Here is a 13,189-nt window from a genome sequence, read left to right on the forward strand (position 1 = left end):
GTATTGGCCGAGGATTACAGCCAGCAAGGAATCATGCTTGTTTAGAGAAACGTATCTATTTTAAACCAATAATGCAACTGAAGGAGAGCATTTACATTAGAGACTTATGTACCTAGCAAAGCCCCTCTGCCACATGGCACATGTGAAGTGTACCTAGGAACATGCATCTTGATTTTGAGGAGCAGAACCATTTTGTCTGGCTTTTGAAGGGTGTATGTAGTCCCTAGGGGTTAAAATTCTTGTGGGAGCAGAGAGTTCTTTCAGCACCTAGTCCTGGAGCTGTCTGCAAGGAAGGCTGGTAGAACCATGGTCAGGAGGCCCTTTTCCCCTTACAAGTGGTACTACAGGCCTAGAGACTTACTCCAAACTAGGATTTAGGTTTGACCCTCTTAGCTATTGTTGTTTTTCCCCCTACTTTTTCTTCTCCCTTGTTCATTAAGAGTTTGCAGCTTTGTTTGTGTGGATATGGGAAATAGAGGTAGGAGGATTGTACGCAACATCCTGCATGGGCACCAGTGTGGTGACAGTGTCAGAGCAGGTGGCCATGCTTGTGGCTGCCTGATGCTGCTGGTCCTGTATCTTGAGCAGTTGTACCCATTTTATTGTTGCCCACCTTGGTTCTGGTCACCACCAACCTCCCTGCGAGGTTTCAGCCCCTGACACAGGCAAACCCCAGGGACCTGGAGCTGGGCTGCAGAGCTGTGGTGGCTGACTGGGTGTGATTTAGACCTAGCTGGTGGGGTTCATCTTCTCCTCTGTGTGACAAATCATTTCTTGACTCCCCATCAGGGAGCTCCCAGCTCCTTGTCCCACAGGCAGGGAAACAACGAGCCTCTGTCTGTCCCCGCAAAATTGATAGCCCCGCTGGCAGGAGCATCAGTGCATGGGTGACGGTGATCTACTGCTCCACTGCTGCCAGCTCCGAGCAGGCAAGTGTCCCCAGGCCATCCCTCACAGCCACACAGGCACTTCCTGTCACAAACTTACACCGGGAGGAGGAGGAGGGCAGTGGGGGGAGAACTTTTCTTTATTGTATTTGCTATAAACGGGCTAAAAGTGTGTGTCTCTCTTTTTTCTTCCCTTCTCTCTTTCTTCTCCCTCGTTTTTTTGCAGAGGATGAAAGTCCTGGGCAGACCTATCACAGAGAGAGACGGAACGCGATCACAATGCAGCCGCAGGGTGGGCAAGGCCTCGGCAAGATCAGTGAAGAGCCTTCCACGTCGAGTGAGGAAAGGGCCTCATTAATCAAGAAGGAGATCCATGGATCTATATCACACCTTCCCGAACCTTCCATACCTTACCGCGGGACGCTCTTTACCATGGATCCCCGAAACGGTTACATGGACCCTCATTACCGTGAGTATTGATTACTGGCTCATTTGGGGGTGCAAAGTTGGAAAGCTGTGAAATTTAACGTGATTCTGTCACTTCGCATTGCCCCCAGGGAGAAGTGCATTATCTTGAGGGAGTGGTGTTTGTGGTAAATGCAATCTCTTTTTATTCCTGAAGTTAAAAACCAGGGTGCAGTTGCACTGCAGCTAGAAATTATTGCAGACCTCTGCAAAGTGACTTCCACAGGACATCTCATCTGTTGCTAATCCTCCTCAGCCATCCAGGGATGTGTTTTGCTCCACCTCCTTAAAACATGAAGAAAAACGGACCTCATTATAGAAAGCAGAGAAGAAAAATGAAACAGGCCTTAAAAATCCCTCTTTTAAAACAATGTAAAAGTATGTTATTGAGAGGAAGAAGGACTGTGCCCTGTACACTGAGAATCTGGGGAATTGGAAAGCTTATTTTTGTGCTTTTGTACTCTTTGTTTTGTTTTGGAGGGTTTTTTTAGTCGTTTACGAGTGTGTTTGAGCATGCAGGCTTGATGAAGTGGTTTTGCAATTTTATTTCCCAGCTATAGTTCCCTGAAGTTGTAAGGGGGAGGAAAAAAGGCAAATGGTTTCAACTTCTGAATTCTTGCTCAGGCATTAATAAAAAAGTAAGAAATTAACTGACACTTGAACACAGATGTGGAGTGGATTTCTCCACAGGCAAAGTATGAAGGGGTTAAGCAATTTTTTTTTCATCTGTTTCTCGTTTACAAAAAAAAGAGAAAAAAGATCATTTAGTTGTGTAGTAATGAAGTACATCTTGAGGTGTCAAGGCTTGTGCTTTTTGATTATAGATTTATCACCCAGTCAGGATACAGATTTGCCATTTAACCTTTCAGTCTCCAATTCCAGATGATAGGCTTAAGACCCACAAAGAGAGAGCAGTCTGCATTGGTTTTCTTTTTTTTTAACATCATTCAGAAATTTTAGTGTTTTAAGGCAAAAGGTCATTAGCCAGACGACTGATTAGTGAGGACAGCTGATTAGTCCATGTTTTTTTGCTGAAGAAAGTGTCAGGGATAAAAGCTAATTTTATCCCTTCATTAGCTGGGCTAGCAGCAAAGGGGAATGTTCACTCATCAGGGTGCAGATCAAAGTATGTCTTGCACAACCTTAAGTCTCACCAACCTCCTTAAAAAGAAAAAAAAAAAAGAGAACCTGATTGTTGGTATGGAGGTATTATGAGAAAAGGAACACTTATTGTCTGTATAGTTTAGATCAGTATGTAGGGAAAAAGTTTGCAGTTAAGCTTTTGAACTCTTTTATAATGTAGTCAGTTGGTTTTTGTACACCCTTCTCTCCAGCTCTCGTACAGACCTGCTCAAACCCTCTGGGGGAGTTACTCATCTCCCTGTTGAGGGGCATGTGCTGCAGCACACCCGCGGCAGACTCCTGCTACAGAGGCATCTATGTGCAGTGCAAGCGGCCAATGGTGAGCAGCAGAGCATGCAAGTATTACCTCGGGGCTTGCAGGCACCATTCCTAGTTTCTGGTTAACAAATGCCCAAATCTAGCTAAAAAGAAACTCACCAAAACAAACAAGTATTATTGGGGAAGCAAAATAGCTTCTCTGTTTGTAGGCAGTACAGCTGGGGAGAAATGCAATGTGTGACAAAAACAACCCTCAAACAAACAACAGATCTTATGCTGACTTTAGTGGGGAAGATTGCCATTTTGACCATCTGACCAGCTGCCAGCTCACCCCTTAAATCTTGTTCAAAGTGTTACTGAAATTACTGAAGGTTCAGCCAAAAAAAAGAGATCTGGTCAGTCAGCATATATCTAAGTGGTTTGCAGTGAGTTTATTTTGGTTTATTTTTCCAAATTCACCTTTTGACAAGAGTTGTCAAGATTTAATGAAGCTACTGTGACTGTATTGAGGCCATTAATGCTAGCTAGTTAGGCTGTGTGGACTACTAGAAAAACACTGATGTCAGTATTTGAGAGAGCACCAGAAGTTACCCAGCATATGACAGTAGAGAAACAGGAGATGAGTTAATTTTAAATGAGACACAAGATCTTAAAGCAGAAATCTAAGTCAGAAGGCATCAGATGGACAGACCTGCTTCCCTCTCCTGTAATGAGTAGTACATTTGTATTCACTGATTTATAAAGTCCCTCAAGCTATTAATGTCATAAAAAGAGCCATCACGCTTTTATTTACCTTTAATAGCTATGATACAGAGAGACAACTAAAAAGACAAATGTCTAGTTAAATTTATAGGAAAACAGACAGTCTTACTGAAATTTTCATAGTAGTTATATGATTTATATATGTAAGATATGCTTTCATCAGAGTGGTGACTGTATTCAGACTGACACTTTTAGTGGTCCATATGAAGAAGGCTGAATAATGTAAACTGTAGCAACAGGTAAAGAACCAGAGAGGCTATTGTTTTCCTTTCTTAATTTCTTGCCAGTTTTCCTGGGCATATGAATAGAAAACGTTTTAATTCAACATACTCAGATGTGTAAACACTCACAGTAATTTCTTAGTTTTCCTGTGGTTGGAAAATATAGACTTTTCAAGATGCCTAATTCATGCTTCTATTTATACCCACTTTTAAAAGTGTGGGCAGGTTTCCTGTAACACAGGAAAGGGAAAATAATTTTTTGGAAGAAAGCAATCTGTATATTTTGATGACAAAAAAAGAGAAAGAGTGTTTAAATCAGTTATGTGTGGAACGCATGTCTCTACCATAAGCTGCAGTTATTAGAAACAACTTGAGTGCTTTGCATTTGTACATGTATATATTTATGTCTCTGTGCATTGCAGGATTTTTTTTTTGTTTTAATTTTTTTTTCTAATTAAAATGACTGGTACTGTAAATGTTGGTAATAATAGTTATCATAAATGTGGAATAAATCCCTCATTGAGGGGGACTTAGCTCTCGTGTGGGTGGGGGTAATGGTTATGTTTCAAGTGAACCAACTTTTCAAACAACTGGGATGAACATGCTACAGAGCTGGCAGCCCTTCTGCACTACCAGAAAGCCCCTCAACCATTTAGCAACTGAGAATGTGAATGCAGTCCCATGCTCAGCTCAAAGCTTTCTATCCTCCAACACATAAAAGGAAAAACACAGACCTAAACCAGAAATTTTTCTTTTTTGTCTATTTTGTTATGGATTTCTTAACCACTATTTCATCACAACTCACAAAGGAAGAGAGGGATGCTGTTTTTGTTTATTTCACTTTTAAAAACTTTTTTCTTCAGAAAGGCTTTAGGACAGATTGAGTTAGCTCCTTTTCTTTGTTGAGGAAAGCGGAGTTACTGACCTTAATCATAGTGTTTCTTAAAAGGAGTTAAAATCCTGAGTTTCTCAAACACTAATTCCAGTGGTAGTTGGAGCCCCTTGTTAATGTAAATTCCATCTCTAGAGTTGGGGCTGAGGCAGGGAAGATGGGGATAGCAACTTGCCTTTGTTATTCTCCTCCGCAATTTTAATTTTCATGTAGATTTATGGTAGACTAAGACTGCCTGTCTCACAAGTCATTCCTCATGGAAAAAAATTAATCATTCCTGATGTAAACACTTTGATTTAAAACATACTGTTGATATTCTTCCCTGGGTTATACAACTCGTCTGAAAGAATTGTTAGTACCTAATTAACAAAACCTGAAGAATTATCTTAAGTAAAAAGCCAGTGACAGAACACTTGGCTCTGATCCAAAAATTGATATATACAGGAATGTGTGCCCCTTGCAGGATTCTCTTTGCAGTAAGTCACTTCATCTCAAAGAAGTTGCACTAGCTGAAAGCAGGAACTCACTCTTTTTTTTTTCCCCCTCTTTTTCTTTCCTTTTTTGTCCTTCTTCATATCAAGGATTTATTTTGCTGATTTTGAAGCTTCTGTATCTGTCTGAGGAAGTAGGAACTGCTTATTGCACATTTCATAGGATTAGCCCTCCAGAGGTTTTGATTGCCCTCGTTCCCAGTGACTGTTCTTGAACTTAGCTTTGTAAGGACTGGGCCTTGAAAAACTGCCCCAAGTTAGACCACCCAGTGTTAGTGTCACCTCAAAATCAATTTGCAACATGAATGAAAGACCCCAACAAGGAAATACAATACTGGTTCACTAGGTGCACTTCTTCATTTACTAGTGTTTATTTCTGTTGAGAAGAATTCCCTTTCCTTCATATCCCAATAGGAAAAGAAAATGAAGTGTGGGGGAAAAAAAAGAAGGGAATTGGATGATGTCTCTAAAAATGCCAACTGTTAACTGGAAACACAATTTTAAAATGCAGTAACTGGAAAGCGCTGACTTTTCATGGCAGCGACCCTTGAACCACAGTGGCACATGTGGCTCTGTGTGGCACATTTGACAGTGAGAGTAGTCCAGGTCATCACCAGCAGATGGGCTCATGGATGGGGCCTACAGAGGGGTAGGTGGTGGCCTCCCTTGTCATCTCCTTGGCTTAATTTTGGACTCAGGAGAGACAACCGAGACAACTTGTGGAGAGCCCCAAAACAGACCCGTTTTTCATCTCACCTCTAGTTTCAGTGTCTTTTGGAGACAGGAGACCATGACAGCTTTTTGTATAGAGTTTCTACCTGTCCTGGTTGGACAGTGAAAGGAGAATGTCAGTGGAGAATCCTGGTAGAGATTTTGGGCCAGAGTCTTTAAATACATTTAGGTGCGCTTCAATTTCAAACTGAGTTTGACTTCTCAGAGTCTGGGTCCTACTTCAACTCTGCAGCAGTTTGCAGGGGAGAGGCTTAAGCACTCTAGTAACAAAACTGTCTACTGACAGTGATTTATGGGGTGGTTTCCAAATGTTGTCAAGTAGGAGTAGTTGAAAAAAGTAAAATCTAAAGCTTTTAATAGAACCCACAAGGAAAAAAACCTCTTAGAAAAGTGAATGTCAGACTGCTCGTGTCAGCTGAGCAACTGAAGTGTGGATCCTTAAAAAAATTAGCGTGCTTGCAAAAACATTTTTGGGATTAAAAGTCTAAAATATACAGTAATTTCATGACTATAAGGCGCACCCTTTTGACTAAAATTTTCCCCAAAATCCGGAAGTGCGCCTTATAATCTGGTGCACCTTATCTGATGTGCAAAGTTCGGAAATTTGTGAACCTGGAAGTGTGATCTGTGAGCTGAGCCGGGACCCGGGACCTGCGCCCTGCGGGCGGAGTCGGGAACCGCGGGAGCTGCGGCTACCGGGCGGGGGCAACCGGGAACCGATGCGGCTGCCGACCAGGGAGAAGCGGGGGGAAGTGGCACGGCCGCGGGGAAGTGCCAAGAAGCGCCGCGGGAAGGCGCCGAGAAGCGGTGAAAAAGCGCCTCGGGAAAGCACCGAAAAGCAGTGAAAAAGCACCGCGGGAAAGCGTGGAAAAGCGGAGAAAAAGTGCCGCAGAAAAGCGACAATAAAACGGCGAAAAAGCGCCATGGGAAAGCGGTGAAAAAGCGCTGCAGGAAAGCACCGAAAAGCAGCGAAAAAATGCGGCAGGAAGGCGCAGAAAAGCGGTGAAAAAATGCCCAGGGAAGGCACCAAAAAGCAGCGGAAAAGCAGCAAAAAAGCGCTACTGGAAAGCGCTGAAAAGCGGCAAAAAAACGCCGCAGAAAAGCAATGAAAAATGTGCCCTGGGAAAGCACCGAAAAGTGGTGAAAAAGCGGTGCTGGCGCCGGCTGGGGGGAAGCTGGGATGCAGCGCGGCCGCGTGGTGGGATCCGTGAGCCGTGCCAGCCGGTGCCGGGGGCAGGGGGGAGTGCTGGGGCCCGCTGCATGGGGAGGGCACCTGGGACTGCGTTTAAAGGCTACACCGATCTTTGAAAAATGTTTGCGAATCAAGCACCTGCCAGTAATTCATTACTTTGTTGCACACTGCCCGGCTCCTCCTTGCAAAAGAATAGTGTGCCTTATATGATCTACAAAGTTGCGAATTTTGCCGACTCGTGCACCTTATGGTCGTGAAATTACTGTAATAGCATCTTTCAATAGCCTCCAACAAAAACCATTACTGTTCTTAAATTCAAACTTATGGTCAGAGGCAACTTCAGTGTGAAATTTAGGAAGGTGCTGCAGACTTTGTAAGCTTAGTAGCTTATAAGTTGAAATAGCTTCTCCAAGATGCCTTCCAAACCTCTTGTGTTGTTTTTGAAACTGCTCATTAAACTGCACATTTCTCTTGAGCCATGTGAAATCAGCAGTGTCTCTTGAGACCCCTGGAGTTGCTGCATTTGTGTGATGGTCTCATTTGGAAGTAACAATTGCACCTATAGATTTACAGTATGTAGATATGTTCTTCCTTCTTATGCATTTTTTCTCTCCTCAGCATGAGACAGACACCAGAGCTGCCAATATCTGGAAAACTTTGAGGTGTAGTGTGTTTGAGCAATTGAAAGGTGACCATGTAGGTTTGGGTGTTGTTTTTTTGTTTGTTTGGTCTTGGTTTTGCTAGTGGTTTTTTATTTGTTTGTTTGTTTTGGGGGTTGGTTTTTTTGTGGTTTTTTGTGGTTTTTTTTGTTTGATTTGGTAGAATAGAATGTTTGAGATTTCCTATTTCTAAACAAGAAATAAGAAATTATAGAAATTATTTCTAGCCCTATAATTATGTTAGACTTCAAAATTCTAAAAATGTTTTGAGAAGCGCATTAAAATGTTCTATTAATCTCTCCTTGTTTCAATGTTCAAGTGCATCTAAGGAAGCTGTAGGGTGAAGTTCTAAGTGTGGTGTTTTTTTGTTTTTTTTTTTTTTTTTTTTGTTTTGTTTTGTTTTGTTTTAAAGAACAGGGAAGATGAAGACAGGAGAAATGCAAACTCACTTCTCTAATGGGTTTGATTTGTTTTTTTCCAGCTAAAGCTCCTTTAGCTACTTTACACTCCGTATTTGTTCTATACTGTCTCCATGGAAAGAGACAGAATTCATTGCTCAGAGCCACAGAATCATGGTTGAGAACTGCAAAGAAAAAGCCAAGAAATAATGTAATCCATCTCTTGAGCATCAAGGCAGATCAGCTGCCCCTAAATCAGGCGAGAGTGAAAAGCATCTTCAAAAGTTGTTTTCTTGTATCTCTAGATACATGGACATTTGTCACAATGCTTTGAAACTGAAGGTCTGTAGTGGATTTGGACCGATCTTGTGCGTGTACAATGTAACTGCTGTGGCATCAGCAGCTGGAAGATGGGGAAAAATGTGAGATGGTTCTCTTGCATGGGTGTTCTCTTGGGTCAGTTACTAGAGGGAATTTAGTTGCCTAAGTAGAGATTGGAACCTGAGTGCCGTTTCCATGGCCGTGAGGATCATAAGTGGTCTGACTGCCAACCTGGGCAATCCCTGTATCTCTGGGACCTGAGGCTCTGTTAACTCTGTATGAATATCCGGATAGATCAGGGATCTAAGATGGCCCTATGTGTCTGTATTTAGGCAGCAGAATTCTCAGTTGTTGTGTCTAAATGTAGAAAACAAACATTTAAATTCAGATTTTTTTTTTCTCCATATCTGCTGTCAATGGCCAGTTTTTGTTAAACAAACCGCAGCAATAAAAAGGTTGCAGAGTCGCTAATGTGTACAGGATGCTCCCCTGTCCTGACTCTCTTGTGTTAATTTTCTTGCATTCTGGGTGCTTGAGAACTGGAGGTGCCCTGTTTTTCATTGCTCTTGCCCCCTGGCCCTTGTGTGGGCACAGGAGGAGGGCGTGGTGCCACAGAGGGTGCCTCAGGTGGGCAGCAGGAGTAGTGGGGGGGTGTGGGCACCGTGGGCCTGCTCTCTGCATGGCATTGACCAGGGGCTTGTCAAGGGAGGATTTGAAAGGCAGCATGGTCTCTGCTAAGTGCAGTTTTCAGCTTGTCCTATGGAAGTCTCTCAGTACAGGCTCCTGTTGGAGTCCAGGATTGCACAGGCCTTTACTTTTACAACAGTTAAAATGCTTTAGATGCTGAATCATTTTCAGGATCACTTGCAGATACAGCTTTATTCCTATTGACTGAGCCCAGTACTTAGGAGGAGAGCCACTTAGCCATAGCCTCTACTTCCTTTTGTTCACACCCAGCAGCACAATTAGCTTCCTCTTAGTCTGGCTCTTTACCTCTTAGCCTTGATAGTTTACTCAGTACTCTCTAAACTCTTATTAAAGCACTCCTCAAATTACAACTGGAGCTCTTGAGCTTGCTGAGTGGATCACTGAGTTAGGAGATCATGTCAGGAATACTTACCCCTTCAGTCAGACTTGTACTGGTGGTTACCTTTATTGATTTCTGATAATATAACTTACAGCTGAGGCAGCAACCACCAGTGCAGGGAAGCAGTGTTATCCTCAATATTGATGTATTCATGGCTGTGTTTTAAAGAATGCAGCTGCTGTGTTGCCATGTGATCATTGGCATTGTGTGGTGGTGGGTACACAGCAACCAGAAGGGCAGTATATGCATGGGAATGTACAGGTTTGTACATCTTCATACTTCCTTTTAAAAGTAAGAGTTATCGCTTACAAGACAGTCTTTTGATTTTGCTTTCTATATTTTTGTTTCGTCTTGCAGTTTTTTTGAGTTCAAAACAGTTCACCAGATAACAGAATTGCTTTCTAATTTCAATTATGCTCTTTCATGTTTCACACTGAATAAGGTAGTATACAGGGTCCCCCATTGTTTATTCTAGTTTCCCTTTCACATTTCAGTGCTGCCCTGAGCCATCATTTTTCCCAAACTGTTGAATGATGCTGATCGAGGACCCAGTGAATTCAATGAATCAACAGCTGCTGGCTTCAATAAACTTTGAAATAATCCCCAGTTGCCTTAGATTCTACCCTTTTATCTTACCTGTTCTCCATGCTATTTGTAATTTAAAATCATAATTCCCACAAATCCATGTTACCATTTTGCTGATGAAGAGCTGAACGTTGTTATTTGTCCATCTACAGTCCCCACTGAAGTAGCCAGTGGTAACAAGCCAAAAGTACAGTAATTTCACGACTATAAGGTGCACCCTTTTGACTAAAATTTTCCCCCAAACTCGGTAGTGTGCCTTATTGTCCAGTGTGCCTTATCTGATGGACAAAGTTCAGAAATTTGCCTAGCCGGAAGTGAGAGCTGTGAGCCGTGGGGGGAGCCGGCAGGGCCGCGGCTGCCAGGTGGAGGCGGGGTGGAGCGGCGGCGGGCACGCCCGGACCCCATGCAGGTGGGATGGCCCCTCCAGAGGCACCCCCCGGCCCTGTGGAGGTGAGACGGCCCCTCCAGAGGTACCCCCTGGCCCCCTTGCAGGTGGGGCGACCCCCCCACAGGCACCCCCCGACCCTGTGGAGGTGGGACGGAGGGGCGGCGGCCACAGCCTGGCCCCGGAGAGGCGGCATGGATGGGCAGCGGGCATGCCTCGGCCCCGCCGGGTACAGGCAGGCCTGGGGGCCCGAGGCACCCCTCCTGCCGGGTACAGGCGGGCCCAGGGGCCAATGGCTGCCGGGTTGAGGCAGGGCCTCGGCCAGCAACCGCATGGGGGGAGCTGCGGGCGGAGCCTCGCTGCAAAAAAAAAGTGCGCCTTATAGTCCGGTGCGCCTTATATGTTCTGCAAAGTTGCGAATTTTACCGACTCCCCGGGGGCGCGCCTTATAATCCAGTGCGCCTTATGGTCGTGAAATTACTGTAATGGCATATGAAGTACTGCAAATAAATGGCTGATTATGGTGACAACTGAGAGTAACACCATGCTAAGTGTAGAAGCAAATAACTAATGAATTGGAATGTGTTGAATTAGATTTCATTCCAGCATGTCAGACTCCTTTGTGTGAAAAGATACTGGGGTTTCTTTTTCACCAGCCTATATACAGATACAACTTATGAAAGCTTCAAGCTTTGGCCTTGACTTCTGTTAGACATTGTTGAAATGGAATTGGGTTACTTGGATGAATGAAATTTGGATCAAGGCCTATATTATGTATAAACACTGGTTGCTCACTTTACCGGAATGGACCAGCATGGTACAGTGATAGGAAACTGTTGGCACCAAAGCTATTCTTCATGCTGGACAGTATTTGAATTGGCATTAACAGTGCTGTTAGCAATAAAATTGGTGCCAGACATCAAAACATTAATTACTGCTATGATAGGAGGGGATGTTTTTTTTTGCTTTTAACTCGGAGGGAAAAAAGGAGCACTAATCCTACATTGATAGCTAATTATTGAACTGCCCAGTATTGGGGATGGAATTTGATTTGAAAAGCCTGATGTATGTCGTGCTCATCTAAGTCCTTACATTGTGTGAGGCTGGCAATGGCTATGGTTTGTACTTTTTTTCACTCTTACAAGTTGTTAGTTAATTTTTTTAAAAATTTAAACATGTGAAGCAAACTGAAAGAAACCCCTTTACATGAAGGCTAAAGGCCTGATTTGGCTTCATATGATCCCACAGAATAAATTAAAAAACCTGAATGAAGCACAGAATGCTGGCCTGCTTCTTGTGGGGAAATAGCACATTTCTTTAAAGTCAGTAGTTACTTATCAGATTAACACACGCCTGGCATTTAGTAGCGCCATTCATCCTTTGTGCATTATAAACCACAGTTGGGGAGGACAAGGGCTGCTGTAGTGGTTCTTCCCATAGATGTGAATTTTGTGTGTATTCTGCTCTGAAAAGTGGTCTGTAGAGAAGGATTAAAACATGCTGGGTCTGTGTTGTGACCAGTCTCCCTGTCTGGAATTCTTGGTAGGTAGACTGTGGGGAGTGTTGCCTGTGTTGCTTTAACACATGGGGGTTGCCTGGGCATGCAGGTTCTACTGGACCTGAGGCATGTTGGGCCAGTTGCTGCTGGGGCTGTGTCTGGAGGCTGGCAAAACACAAGGTTGTTGTGCCTTACCTTGAGGGGGTGGCCTCTGGGCTGCCTTTATGAAGCGATGTAGACATAGATACTGTTTGTTAAGGTTGCACAAGGTATTGGCACAGCTCTCTAAGGAGGACACTCATCCGAAATGGTGTGCTCTGCTGTCTGTTGAGAAATTACTTCTGTATTTTTCTTATGGGAGCCTGATGCTAAGTCTGGCATTGCTCTGTGATCTTGAGGCACAATACCCTGTTGTCAGAATTGTTATATAGATGGGAAGAAGCCATCTTCAAATTCCTTCTGAGCATGCCTCTAAGCCACATTTATTTGGCAACACATGATCTACAAGGCAGTAGATCTTGGCTTCAGAAAATGCCAGGGTCTGCTCAGTGTTTTCCATGTAATACCTTTTTTAAACTTATTATCCAGACTCTGTATCTGCTCATTGTTTGCTGCAGTCTTTCACAGAGTCTAGCTCCACTGGTTGATTCAGAATCCTGCCATTTATATGGTTGGTTGAATTCTTCCAACTGTGATTTCCTAGGGAGTTTCAAAAGAATTCAAGAAGGGTGCTTTCTCTTCTTGCCTGCTTCCAACCTGCTGCATAGTGCTTCCATGAGTCCCACCTAACTGCAACTAATGACACGCTTTTATTTTGTCAGTGTGAGCAACTGAGAGGTGCTGCTGGCAACCTAGCTGTATTTTACTTCTTGTTTTTCTGACAGTGCCATGTACTTAGAAGAAAAGGACTTACTAAACACTCCAGAATTAATTGAGTGCAAAGTGGGAAACCAGAGGTGGGACTTGTAGCAGTATTCCTCCTCAGCCCAGATTTTTTAGAACCATGGTGACTTGTATATTATGGCTTGTAGCTATGAGATAAAATTATGATGATATTCCCCTCAATTTATCTTCAGCTCTGTAACTCTGGCTGATCCTACTGCATGTCACCAAGTCAGGGTGGGTGTGGCTGCCAGTGCATCACTGGTTACAAACCAGCTCTGATGCACAACATCAGTGGTGAAGCCATATCCCTTTGTGGGAGCCATGTGTA

General features: G+C 43.6%; 1 protein-coding gene across 3 annotated transcripts in view; it reads left to right on the forward strand.

Moving 5' to 3' along the window:
- Window positions 1-13,189, forward strand: part of GLI3 (GLI family zinc finger 3) — a 213,420-nt gene that overhangs the window by 66,233 nt on the left and 133,998 nt on the right. For all 3 annotated transcript variants that reach the window (XM_033071455.1, XM_033071464.1, XM_033071473.1), the window contains one exon: window positions 1,114-1,356. In XM_033071455.1, coding sequence (XP_032927346.1) covers window positions 1,114-1,356 — 243 coding nt within the window. The remainder of the gene's footprint in view (window positions 1-1,113; window positions 1,357-13,189) is intronic.

Source organism: Catharus ustulatus, chromosome 1, assembly GCF_009819885.2.
Source record: "Catharus ustulatus isolate bCatUst1 chromosome 1, bCatUst1.pri.v2, whole genome shotgun sequence".
Taxonomy (NCBI): Eukaryota; Metazoa; Chordata; class Aves; order Passeriformes; family Turdidae; genus Catharus; species Catharus ustulatus.